Below are 12,436 nucleotides of genomic sequence, written 5' to 3'. Positions count from 1 at the left end.
AGTATTCCTGTTAGCAAGGGTCAGGCTTGGGTGGGAAGGTCCACGATTGGCTTGGATGACGTAGAGAGAAGACTGTGTGGGCATGACCAGAGGCAGTTTTCTCAGATCTTGAATATAAGCATGTAAAAATGGAAGAGTTGCTGCTATCAGGAATAATCAGGAAAGAAATAAGGTGTAGGAAAGGAAAGTTCTGTTTCTGGATTTTCCTTGCTTGATTAAAATGTTCCCAATTTTTTTCCCCCATTTTTAAAAGGTTTATTTATTTTAACTGGAACGGGTAGATATACAGAGAGAAGCAGACACAGAAAGAAAGATCTTCTATCTACTTGTTCAGTCCCCAAGCAGCTGTAACTGCCAGAGCTGAGCTGATTCAAAGCCAGTAGCCAGGAGCTTCTTCTGGGTCTCCCATGTGGGTGTAGGGTCCCAAGGTTTTGGGCCATCCTTGACTGATTTCCCAGGCACAAGCAGGGAGATGGATGGGAAATGTAGCAGCCGGGATTAGAATTAGTGTTCATAAGGAATCCTGTCTCTTGCAAGGTGAGGACTTTAGCCACTAGACTTCTGTACCAGGCCCCTCCCAAAATTTACAAAAAAAATTTTTTTTGTAGATATAGAGTAAGACCACTTCTATCCAGTTGTTGAATGCTCTGAATGCCCATACCAGCTGGCACTGGATTCCCTCAAAGTCAGGAGCTGAGAATGCAGTCTAGTCCGTTCATGTAGGTGGCAAGGATCCGTGACTTGAGCCTTTGTCTTCTGCCTCTGATGGCGCACACTGGCAGTACTCAAAACATGCTCTGCTATGGGGTGCAGGTATCTCCGGCATCGTGTTAACTTCTGTGCCAATTGCCGACCACATTTTTTGAATGTTTTCTAATGTTTAGTTTTGTTTACTTGCCAAGAGAGAAAAAAAAAAAAGGGAGAGAGATCTTTCATTAGCTAGTTCTCCAAGTGCCTACAGTAGCTGAGGATGGGGGCCAGGCTGAAAGCAGGAGCCCAGAACCATCCCAGTCTCGTATGTGAGTGCCAGGGACCCCGAGTACTCCAGCTGTCATCTGCCACTAGACACACATCAGTGAGAAGCTGGATGGGAAGCAGCAGGGGGACTTGAACCCAGGCACTCTGAAGTGAGATGTGGGTGTCGCACGCAGCAGCTTCAGCTGGTATACTACAATGTTGCCTCCCTTTTGATTTTGTTCAAGCCTCAGCAAAGCCTGCATTCTTAAGGATGCTGTGGTTCAGGAAAGAGTTGGAGAAATTCTGTTGCTACTGGAGAGACTATGTTCAGAGTAACCCAAACCAGAGCCTTACTGAAGCTCTGGAAGACTTTGTTACGGAAACCTTGATGGGGCTGGGCTAAACAACATGCTCGTCTCTACTTCATGTTTGACGCGGGGCAATCTTGCTGGCTTTGAATGATGTATTAGCCCAGGGTTGTCACAAACATAAGGCAGTTCTCCAACCTTCACCTATTCCGATGGAATATGTGCATACAGTCAGCCTCTGTGTCTGCAGGTCCTACTTTGTGCGTTCAAATATTTGAAAAGAAAAAAAAAGCACCTACAGCGAACATTACTCCCTAAACAATGCCATTATGCAGATTTCACACTGCATTATGCATTAGAAGTCATCTAGAAGTGATTTTAAAGTGTACAGCAGGATGTGTAGGTTGTACGCACATGCTATGAGTTTTACACAAGGACTGAGCATCTGCAGGTTTTGGTATCTGTGCGGGACCCTGGAACCAGTCTCCTGTGAAAGAATGGCTAGTTCAGAAAAAACTCAAGAGCAGTGAGTGTTGACATACCAATACTATGCTGAGTCTTATAAGTAGAGGGTTTAGCACCAGGTGTTGTGGCATAGTTGCTTAAGCCTCCACATGGGATGTCTGCTTCCCTTATCAGAGCACCAGGCTGCATCTTATCTGCTTCTGATCTGGCTTCCTTTTAACAGCCCTGGAAAGGCAGTGGAAAATGGCACCAGTACTTGGGTCTCTGCTACCCATGTGGGAGACCCAAATGACATTCTAGAATCCTGGCTTCTGAGCATTTAGAGAATGAACCAGCAGGTGGTAAGTCTCTCTCTTTTTGTCTTTTTTCTCCCATCTCTGTCACACTACTATATGTATATGTATGTATGTATGTATGTATACACAAACACATAACACACATAACTAGAAGGTTCAGATACTGGATTTTGTGCAGTTGCCTATTTCAATTTTAAAAGTCTTATGTATTCATTTATTTATTGCAAGGTAGAGTGACAGAAAGAGAGACCTTACATCTGCTGGTTCATTTCCCAAACACCTACAACAGTCATGGCTGGGCCAGGCAGTAGCCAGAATCCAGGAATTCCATTTGTGGCTCCTCCTGGGAGACAGCAACCCTCTTGGTTGTATGGTGAAGCGCTCTCAAAACTGGTTGGGGAAATTGCTATCAAACAAAACTGGATCCACTCACTCATTGTACAGCAAGCCTGGTAGTGACATTGGAGTGGTGGGAGAAGGAAGGTGTTTGTTTACAATGCACAGAGCAAGGCTCTGGGCAGCTACTTTTGGTTAATTCCCAGTCTCCTCCCAGGGTTGGGATAAAGACTCTTACACACTGGAGTTGTGGTTTCACTTGTATCCAAGTACCTGTTTGTTCTGTAGTTCTTGTGGTGCTGTGTGGGCTATTTGGCTATACTGTGCTCGTTAGAGAATTGTGGTGGTGCCAAAGGAGACTATTTTCATTCTGGGGCTGCGTGCAGGTGTTCCTTTTTGTTCCGAATCTAGGGGTCTTGGAAAAGAAACCTCCCAAAGCAAGGCTGACCCTTTAGATATTATCCATAGAGGAGTTAAATGGCCTCATGAATCTATGCTCAGGGCCCCAGTAAGGTCCAGCTACATCTATTTACAGTCGCAAAGCAGGACAGGACAACTTTAAGCTAAGGGAGGACAGCTGGCAGGCCATGCAAGACTGGGACCTGATGGTGTCTTGCACCTACAGCAAGGCACTGTGCTGGGGCTCAGTTTTACTTGCAGCATCCATTGCTGCCTCCTGGGCTCATTAGCAGGAAGGTTTAACAAAAGCAGAGGCAGGCCTGCATCCCAGGCACTCCAGTATGGGATGCAGGCATCCCAATCATTGGCTTCACGTGCTATGTCTCAGCCACCTACTGATGGCCTTTGAAATTCGTAATTTCATAATATGAGGACTCTGTGAGTTGGAAAGCTGTCCAAACCCCACTTCCCCATGGCCCAAGGGAAAACTGTAAGAAAAATAGCTCTGTTAAGTGCAAATAGTATTACTTATTTCTGTGTATTTCTAAATACCATCTGTCTTTTATGTCTTAGTTCCCTTTGGGGTATTGATCACCTGATTGAACACAGAGTTCATGAGTTTTAATTGTATGTTTATACTGTTGTTGTAGTGCTAATCTAGCTAGTAAAGTCAGCATCAAGGTACCTCTGGCAACCATTTTATCTTTGAGTGTAGACTAGAAAGTCGCAATGTTCTCTGTGTGGTTGGGTGGTTTACTAGGCCTTAATTTTTTTAATGAGTTTTTTTTTCCTTCTCAGTAACTGTGATACCACTCATACCCTTGTATTCTTGAGCAGTCTTGATCTTGTCTATTGGTCTCCCCTTGGCCCACATACATTTAGACTCGTGGCCCTTTCAGGACACGTAGCTTCTCCCTTGTAGCTCCAAAGCCTGTGCCATTGTTTCTCAGGGAGGGGTCTTCCAGGACTAAGGGATCTCAAAGATAGCCTTATGCAGATCTGGCTGCAGACACCTTAGACACATGGGCAAGCCTTTGCACTGTGTTTGCATACCTTTGTGCTCTTGTTTGAACACATAAAAGTTAACCAAAGTGCCAAGAATGTGTAAGACTCAGTGCTAATTGGACTGGCAGTGAAAGGAAAAAATTCTTTCTCATGAGGAAAAGCCTTCTTACACCCATCAAAACAAGAGTTTCTACAATGGTCCGTCACATTCTTTCATGTAGCATGTAACAGTTATCGTCTGCTGGAGCAACTCACCCCAAGTTGCAAGTAACAGAACCATTTATTTAGCTTCCAATTCTACACATCACCTTGAAGGTCTTTGGGTTTTGGTTTTGTGGATCTTAGGGTTGCCCACGTAGCATGTCAGTTTGCGGACTGGTGACTGTATAAAAGGTTCTGTTAGGATGACCTGGGACTCTATGCACGTGGCTACCTATCCTCCATCAGGCATTCTAGACTTCATCATGTGTGACAGGGTTTCAAAGATCTACTTCTGTTTGCTCATTTCCTGTCAGCCAAAACCAAACCAGACAGTTGGGCCCAGAGTCAGTAGAAGGGCACTCAAATCTACAGGGCAGGAAACGCGAATGGGGGACAAGCGAGGCACTTATGGCTGTGTTTACAGTATACACGGAGCATGACAGAGCATGCTTGTAGAGGATCGTCAGCCTTGAGCCGGCAGGACTCACCGTGTTTTTGAGCAACTCTGTTGGAAAAAATATATATATAGTTATGTGAATGGCCTAGAGGATATAAAAAGGCCAGAGCTGTCAAATCTAGAGACACCTGCTGCAAAGGAGTTTTTTGTGTTTCCTACAGCGTGTTTAAGAAAGAAAACAAAACATTTGTTTACTAGCACTCAAAATCAGGAGATTTGCATAAAATCTGAAATTCTGACTTTTGTCAAGAAAATGATCCAACAGGAATTGTCCAGAGCCAACTGATGATCGTAGTTACCTTGCTAAAGAATGGTGCCTTCGAATTAGCCACAGTCCTGGTGTCTTATCCCGGACGCTCAGCATCATCTCCCACTTGTCAGAGAAATTGCTCTGTGAGTGATGTGATGTAGCAATGGTCTTACACCTTCATTATTCCAGCTTTATTTCTATTACTTTGGTTTGTTTTAATTTTAGCAAGACATTCATATATTTTACAGAACCTTTATAAATTGGATAGTTCTTCATAAACATGTTTGAAGAGATGGATGAATTTTAATAAGAAACTTTTCCAGTGTGCATCAGCTTAGATTGTTTATAAAAAACAACTGTAATGAAATGGAGATGGATCCTAAATGTGATGTGATCTTTTTTATAGAAAGCCTTTTCCCCCAACATATTTTGTTTTTAGTAAATGTGTTAAATGCGAAACACTGCCTTCAGTGTCTGAATTGAGGTAACACATTTCAGAAACAAGTCTCTAGATCGGCTGAGAGGAAGCAGTGCAGTCAGTGACAAGCCCATGCTCTGTGCTAGAGAGTGTTGGTGGGATCTCCTCCTGCCTTCCTGAATAACTTTTAAGTGCTTAGTCACCTTACTTGAAAAATAATTTGTGCTCATGATGGTGGCAGTGTAAGTGTAGGAGATAATGTATAAAAATACTGAGGAGTTTTGCCTTTGAAGTGATATCCAAGGGTTTTTTTTTTTTTTTTTTTGTACAAGATATGCTTGAAGGCAAAATCCATGTCTTCATTATTATATTAAAGTATTTATTAATAATGAAGAATTTTATTTACGGGGAATATAAAACCATGTAAGAATTCAAAACACTCAGCTGCAGAGTCATAATATTTCTTTTTAGGTTGATAAACTAAGCATATCAATATCAGTAGCAGTATTAATGCCTGAGATAATAACTTTAATCTGTATTTCTCTTGTTAATGCTTGTCATTATGAAAAATATCTGAGAGAAGCTACTTTGAAGAAAGTAAGTTTAGTTCAGCTCACAGTTTTGGAGGGCTATAGTCCAGGTTTGGGTAGAGCATTGGTCTTGTCTGGTAAAGGCAGGGGATGATGGGACACATGTTGAAGGATCCTGTGGTAAGCTCAGAAGCGGAGAGAGACAGGCAGCAGGCTCGTCCTCCATGTCCACATTTGTATGAAGCCACCATGACTTAACCACAGCATCTTTATCTAATCACTTTGCGGGTTAGATCAGAGGCTACCTCTTAATCCATTAGCTATGGGCGCTAGTCCACTAACCATTGTTGTGGACCAAGCCCTAACACTTAGTTGGGTCTTTCAGGGTCAACCAAACTAATATACATATTACAGCAATTACAGAAATAGAGAATTGCAGATGGAAACTTTGGAATACAAATTCTTTTCAAGAACATAGAACAGTTACCCAACAGCCTATGCGCTGGACATTATAACATGTTACAATGAAATATTTAAAATTTTCTTTATATAATTCTTAAAGCTATACATATTTGCGCAGTACAAACATATAATGGGTCAACCAAAGTAATTTGCATTTTCATTTCCTTACAGTCTTAAAATTTCTTTAAACAAAGTATTGAAATCACATTGGGGATAATAGCTGACCACAATGGAATTGAGCTAGAAATCAATATAAAAGATGGCTAGAATATTCCAATGTGTTAGAGATTTATACAGTCCACTTCCTATTTGATTATGATTCAGAGAATAGATCACAATAGGCCAAAAAATTATTTTGATGAATGGTGGCAGTGAAGAAACCTTATGGATTACATGCCAGCACAAATAACAGAGTCCAAACAATTTAAAAATACAATTAAAAAATCAAAATACTGACAGAAATTATTTGAATCTACTTTTTCTTAGCTGTGAATGTTAAAGGCATGCAAAAATAGAAGGAGCATTTATTGAGGGAAAATGGCTAAATATTGGATCTGTGAGCTTTGTGGTATTAACTGATACCATTCTGACTTCTCTAACCCTCGCCATAACCTTGAACACCATTAGCCCTGGGGCCTGGCGGCGTGGCCTAGCGGCTAAAGTCCTCACCTTGAACGCCCCGGGATCCCATATGGGCGCCGGTTCTAATCCCGGCAGCTCCACTTCCCATCCAGCTCCCTGCTTGTGGCCTGGGAAAGCTATCGAGGACGGCCCAATGCATTGGGACCCTGCACCCGCGTGGGAGACCCGGAAGAGGTTCCTGGTTCCCGGGTTTGGATCGGTGTGCACCGGCCCGTTGCGGCTCACTTGGGGAGTGAATCATCGGATGGAAGATCTTCCTCTCTGTCTCTCCTCCTCTCTGTATATCCGGCTTTCCAATAATAATAAAATCTTTAAAAAAAGAAAACCATTAGCCCTGAAGTTGAAACCAACTTCCTGGAAGGCATGGGGAAAGTTCATCCCCTCCAAAGTTGGCCCTGGCTTTGGTAGCAGTTAAGTGTTGCCCAGCCTCATTGGTTGCACCCGTTTGGGGAGCAGATAAGCAAATGGAAAGCTCACGCACACATGTGCCTGCTCTCTCTTTGTCTCTTGCTGTCTGTGTCTCTCCCCTCCTCCTCTCTTGCCCACCCTCCTTTCTGTCTGTCTCTCTGGATCACTGTCAGTTTAACTTTCAAACAACTAAATAAATATTATTTCCGTAAAAAAGAGGGGGTGATGAGAAAATGCAGTCATTGTAGATGCTATTATTTTGTGTTTTCAATAATCACTGTACTATGCTGAGGAATGACATTAAGAATAAACACTTCATCTCCAACAATTCCATTTCTGTGAATTTCTCATTCATGGATTCAGCCAACCCTGGGTTAAAAATATTTGAAAAAAAAATTATGTTTATAATGAACATGGACAGACTTTTTTTCTTGTTAATGGTTCTAAGCAATAGAGTATAACAACTGTAACATATGTTTACATTACCACTGGTGTTGCAAGTAATCCAGAGATATTTCAAAGTATTCAGAAGGAGATATATACGTAGCTTATATACAATGATTGTTCCATTTGACATAAGCGACTTGAACATCTTTGGATTTTAGTGTCTGTGGGCTCGTGGGTATCCTGGTACAAAGCTCCCACAGATACTAAGGGACAAATTGTGCAAAATATACTGTGCTTTTTAAGGATGTTTTGTGTATATCAGTATTCCAGAGGAATTAAGGCAATGAGAATCTGCCAAGTGTTTTATTTCTCCAAGATTTATTGATTTATTTGAAGTGCAGTAAATCACAGAGAAACAGACAGAGAGATTGTCTGCCTGCTGCTTTACTCCTGTTTTGCCTGCAACAGCCAGGGTTAGGCCACCCAAAGCCAAGAGTCAGAAACTCCATCTGCTCCTTCCATTTGTGTCACAGGGGCAAAAGTATGTAAAACATCATCTGCTGTCTTGCAGGTGCATTAAGAGGAAACTGAACTGGAAGTTCAGAGTAGTTGGAATGTGAACAAGGCACTCTGATGTGGAATTGGACATCCTAAGTGACAGCCTGACCCTATGAGCCACAACAGTCACCTTGTGGCATATGTCTTTCCATCTCTGGTCAGAATAACATCATTTCTTTTTCCTTCAAAGATTTATTTATTTAGTGGAAAGTCAGAGTTACAGAGAGAGTGAGACAGAGAAAGATCTATTTGCTGGCTTACTTCCCGTGTGCTGCAGTTGCCAGAGCCAGGGTCAGGCCAAAGCCAGGAGTTTCATCTGTGTCTCCCACATGGGTGACTGAGGCCCCAGCACTTAGGCCATCTTCTGTTTTTTTGTTTTTTTTCCAGGCCATTAGCAGCAAGTTAGATCAGAACTGGGGTATGAACCATTGCCCACGTGGGATGCCAGCCACACAGGTGGTGGTTGTACCCACTATGCCCTAAAGCTGGACCCAAGGACATCTTCACTTTTAATAACCTTAGGTCTAGGCATTTCTGGTCTTTTCTTTTGAATGTCACTATGCCAAAGCAGAGAGCATTTGTGAGCATTTGTTTAATGGTTTGCATTCTCTTAAATGCTCTGGCCATGAAATTCAATGATTTTTCACTCAAAGTTAGCTTTAAGTATCTGCCTGTGTCTGTGGCTTCTGCCCTTCAAAGGTCTTACACTCAAAGATTGATAAGAGTTTTACTGACAGTTATAAAAAGGATACATAAAGCACTAAAACACTGAGAGTTTCATGGCACATGTATTAGAGCTCTATGTTTAAAAGTTGAAGAACGTTTAAACAAAAATGTCCATACGTTATTTTTTTTTTTTAAAAGATTTATTTATTTTTGGGCCCGGCACAATGGTGTAGTGTGGTTAAGGTCCTTGCCTTGCACACACCGGGATCCCATATGGGCACCGGTTCTAATCCCGGCAGCTCTGCTTTCCATCCAGCTCCCTGCCTGTGGCCTGGGAAAGCAGGGGACGACAGCCCAAAGCCTTTGGGACCCTGCACCCACGAGGGAGACCCGGAAGAGGCTCCTGGCTTCAGATTGGCTCAGCTCCAGCCGTTGCGCTCACTTGGGGAGTGAACCATCGGACGGAAGATCTTCCTCTCTGTCTCTCCTCTCTGTATATCTGCCTTTCCAATAAAAATAAAATAAGTCTTTTAAAAAAAAAAGATTTATTTATTTTTGTTGGAAAGGCAGATTTACAAAGAGAAAATATTCAGAAATTTTCTCCATCCACCGCTTTACTCCCCAAGTGGTTGCAACAGCCAAAGCTGAGCCGATCAGAGGCCAGGAGTCAGGAAGTTCTTCCTGGTCTCTCACATGGGTGCAGAGTCCCAAGGTTTAGGACCATCCTCCACTGCTTTCCCAGACCCAAGTCCACTGACTGGGAAGTAAAGTTCCCTGACTGGGAAGTAAAGCAGCTGGGATATGAACCGGCACCCCTATGGGATCCTGGCCTGTCCAAGGCGAAGATTTAGCCAGCGAGCCATTGTGCTAGTTCCCGGAAATAATATTCTCGAGACAAATGTATAATACATTGAGAAATAGTTATAGAAAAGTCATAGTAGAAGAATGCATGAGATTATTGAGAGAGGCTTTCTCTCCAATTTCTTGTTTTAAATTCACTGAATAGATTGCAAAGTCCATTTCGAAGGGGGGAAACAGACCAGAAAAAGCACAATCTAGGTTTAAAGCATGCTTTGCAATAAATCCAATAGACAGGAATGAAATTATGAGAGGAGAATCTGAGAGAAGTGGTGAGTGAGTGATCTTCACGGGGGCAGAGAAGGCAAAGGAATTCAAGGCTCGGTGGCCAGAGGTTCCTCCTGGGGTGTGAGCTCAGTGCTGCTGCCCTGGCTGAGTTGCAGAAATCCCCAAATAGGCCATCGTCTGTGCTCACAAGGCCTGACTCTAAGCTCATCCCCCCCCCCTTTCTGAGGCATACGGACATGGCTTTGTGCCCTCTAAATGAAACTTGAGCTTTGGGGTTGTGTCCTGTCCCTTTGAAGTCTTCTATCACTGAGTTGATGGAGGAGGGCTGGCCCCTCATCCCAGACCCCTCAGCACTGCGAGGCTTCAGCTGCGTGTGTGTCTTGAGGGTCAGAGTTTGTGGGGAGAGTTAGGTCTGAAAAGCCCCCTGATTGTGTTTGATAATGCTGCCAGATTTATACTTAGAGCTTTTTCTGTTTATCCCATGAAAACCTGGTGTTTAAGATGCGACCAATTTTAAGTAATTTAATGGTTTCCGTTTGTTGGAGATGGTCCCAAGTCAGCTGAAAAATAATTGGAAGGCATCTTATTTTATCACATTATTAAAATCATTGCTTCAGTCTTTTGAGAGAAGTACAAGTGTCTAGACCCAGTGAAATGTTTAATTACCACACTTGTTATAAACTGTAAATTTTATAACAAGTGTGGAGCCTGCTGCAGACATAATTTTGCTCTTATTTTTCTTGTTTTCCTTTTTCTTTTTTTTAAAAAAATAATTGCCAAGAAACCGCAAGTCAGTTACTCAACTGTATGTCAGTTTGCCCCCCAGCACCAAAGATAGCCTGAAGAAAGTTGATCGCCCACTGTTTAAGGATTTCTGGCAAAGATTCCTTGACAGTTTAAAAGCCTTAGCAACAAAGGTAAGAATTATGACATCTTAAAGGAGGAAAAACAGAAAACTGAGACGTATTTAAAATAATGATGAAAAATCCTCAGTGTTTCAGAGTTTCTTTTTTTTTTCAGGAATATTCCATGTGGTTTACTTAATATTTTAATTGTGGTGCTACGCTGTCATTTGTCTGTCCCAACTTCTCATCCCATAAATAACTCAGAATGTCCACATTTCATGTCTTTGCCTAAAGGAAGTTGGCTCTCCTTGTGAGGCCCTTCGCCAGGGTTGGGAGCATCCAACCCGCAGGCAACATTAACATCATTTGGTCAGGTTCTGCCGAAGCAACCGCAGGTGGGACTCAAAAATAACTCTGTAACAGGCTAATTGTTCAATTGATAATTTTGGATGATATTGTAGATATCCAGATGGCCCTCAGCAGAAGCAAAGTGCCCCATGCCTGGGCAGCACAGCCAATGCCCTGTTCTTTTGTGCCTAGTGACCTCTGGTTCTTTTCCCTTGACCCCACATCCCAGCAGGTGGTATTTTTCTCAGTGCTGGCAGCCCTTTCCTCTTCCCTCTTATTAGACAGTTGTGGTAGAGGTCAGATTCCTTCACTTCTCCAGGCATTTCTTTCCTCCTAACCAATGTGACTGATAATGAGTCACCACAGGAGTTTAAAACAATTAGGTTTCTATTTCTAGTGGCATCTGAGAATCTACATGTGGAACATCCCAGGTGACACAGGATAGACATGCAGTTATGGGGGTCACTGTCCCAGAAAGCCTCCCTTTCTGTCCAAGGCCCAGTGCTGACTCTTCGCCATCTGGCGCTGGTGTGTGTGTCCAGATGCTGTGTTGGCTGTATTCTCCAGGAGGGCCAGTCTTCCTGCTTAGGTTGCATTTCTGCCCTTTGTTCCCAGCACTTTCCCTTTTCTGAGTCTCTGCTTGCTGTCTCTCTGGATCCTGGAGTGTCCTTTCTTTCCATTCTTTGACTTAACCAATTCTATGCACCCTGCAGGCTCAACTTGGTCTATTATGTATATCATAAAACCTTTCCCAGTTGCAATTAGCTGCCATTTTCCTGCCCGAGTTTTTCATTGATAAAAAGCTTTGCCCTTCTTTTTGATGCTAACCACTCTCTCTCTTACTTACGTACGAATTCCACGTAATGGCTGGCACAGCGTATTTTATGGCATTTTGATGAATAGTTCTTGAAAGAATGGATGACTGGCAACTTAATAGATCTTTGTCATGTACCACATGCATTTTCCTGAGTGAGTAGTTTTTTCCTGTCTGTTGCTTGAGGAGCTAAATCAATCCCTTTGAGGGCAGGGTAGGGGTGTAATTAAAACATTGACATTACTTAAGCAATGAAAAAGCCATTACTTTGGTTCCTAACTGCCTTGGCTTATTTTTTAAGCTAGCAGTCAGTACTTCTTGGGTCCCTAAACTTCCTGGTGTTTGCATTTACCTTCAGCTGTATCATTTTCACCCCTTGCTGGGACAAAGGATGCGTAATGTAAACAGCAGAATGGATTTAGGTGAGAGTGAATAAGTGCTGGTAACACTAGGCACATCCAACCTTGTTCTGTGGGCTGTGTTCTGAGTCACAATGTGCAAGGTGACAAGTAGGCGTTGGCACAATAGCTTAATACTTACTTCTATTCTTTGGCCAAGATTTTCCACTAAACTGTTACCTTGAAGTTCCTATCCTTTG

At 42.7% G+C, this 12,436-nt stretch overlaps 1 protein-coding gene across 1 annotated transcript in view; it reads left to right on the top strand.

Annotated features, from left to right (window-relative positions):
* Positions 1-12,436, top strand: part of LOC131483155 (S-adenosyl-L-methionine-dependent tRNA 4-demethylwyosine synthase TYW1-like) — a 143,087-nt gene that overhangs the window by 23,686 nt on the left and 106,965 nt on the right. The window contains exon 2 of the mRNA XM_058680489.1: positions 10,613-10,748. Within this exon, the coding sequence (XP_058536472.1) occupies positions 10,613-10,748 (136 nt within the window). The remainder of the gene's footprint in view (positions 1-10,612; positions 10,749-12,436) is intronic.

The sequence above is a fragment of the Ochotona princeps genome, chromosome 24, assembly GCF_030435755.1.
Source record: "Ochotona princeps isolate mOchPri1 chromosome 24, mOchPri1.hap1, whole genome shotgun sequence".
In the NCBI taxonomy this organism is placed as follows: domain Eukaryota; kingdom Metazoa; phylum Chordata; class Mammalia; order Lagomorpha; family Ochotonidae; genus Ochotona; species Ochotona princeps.
Note: the sequence above shows the minus strand (reverse complement) of the source record. Positions and strands in the feature narration are given on the sequence as shown.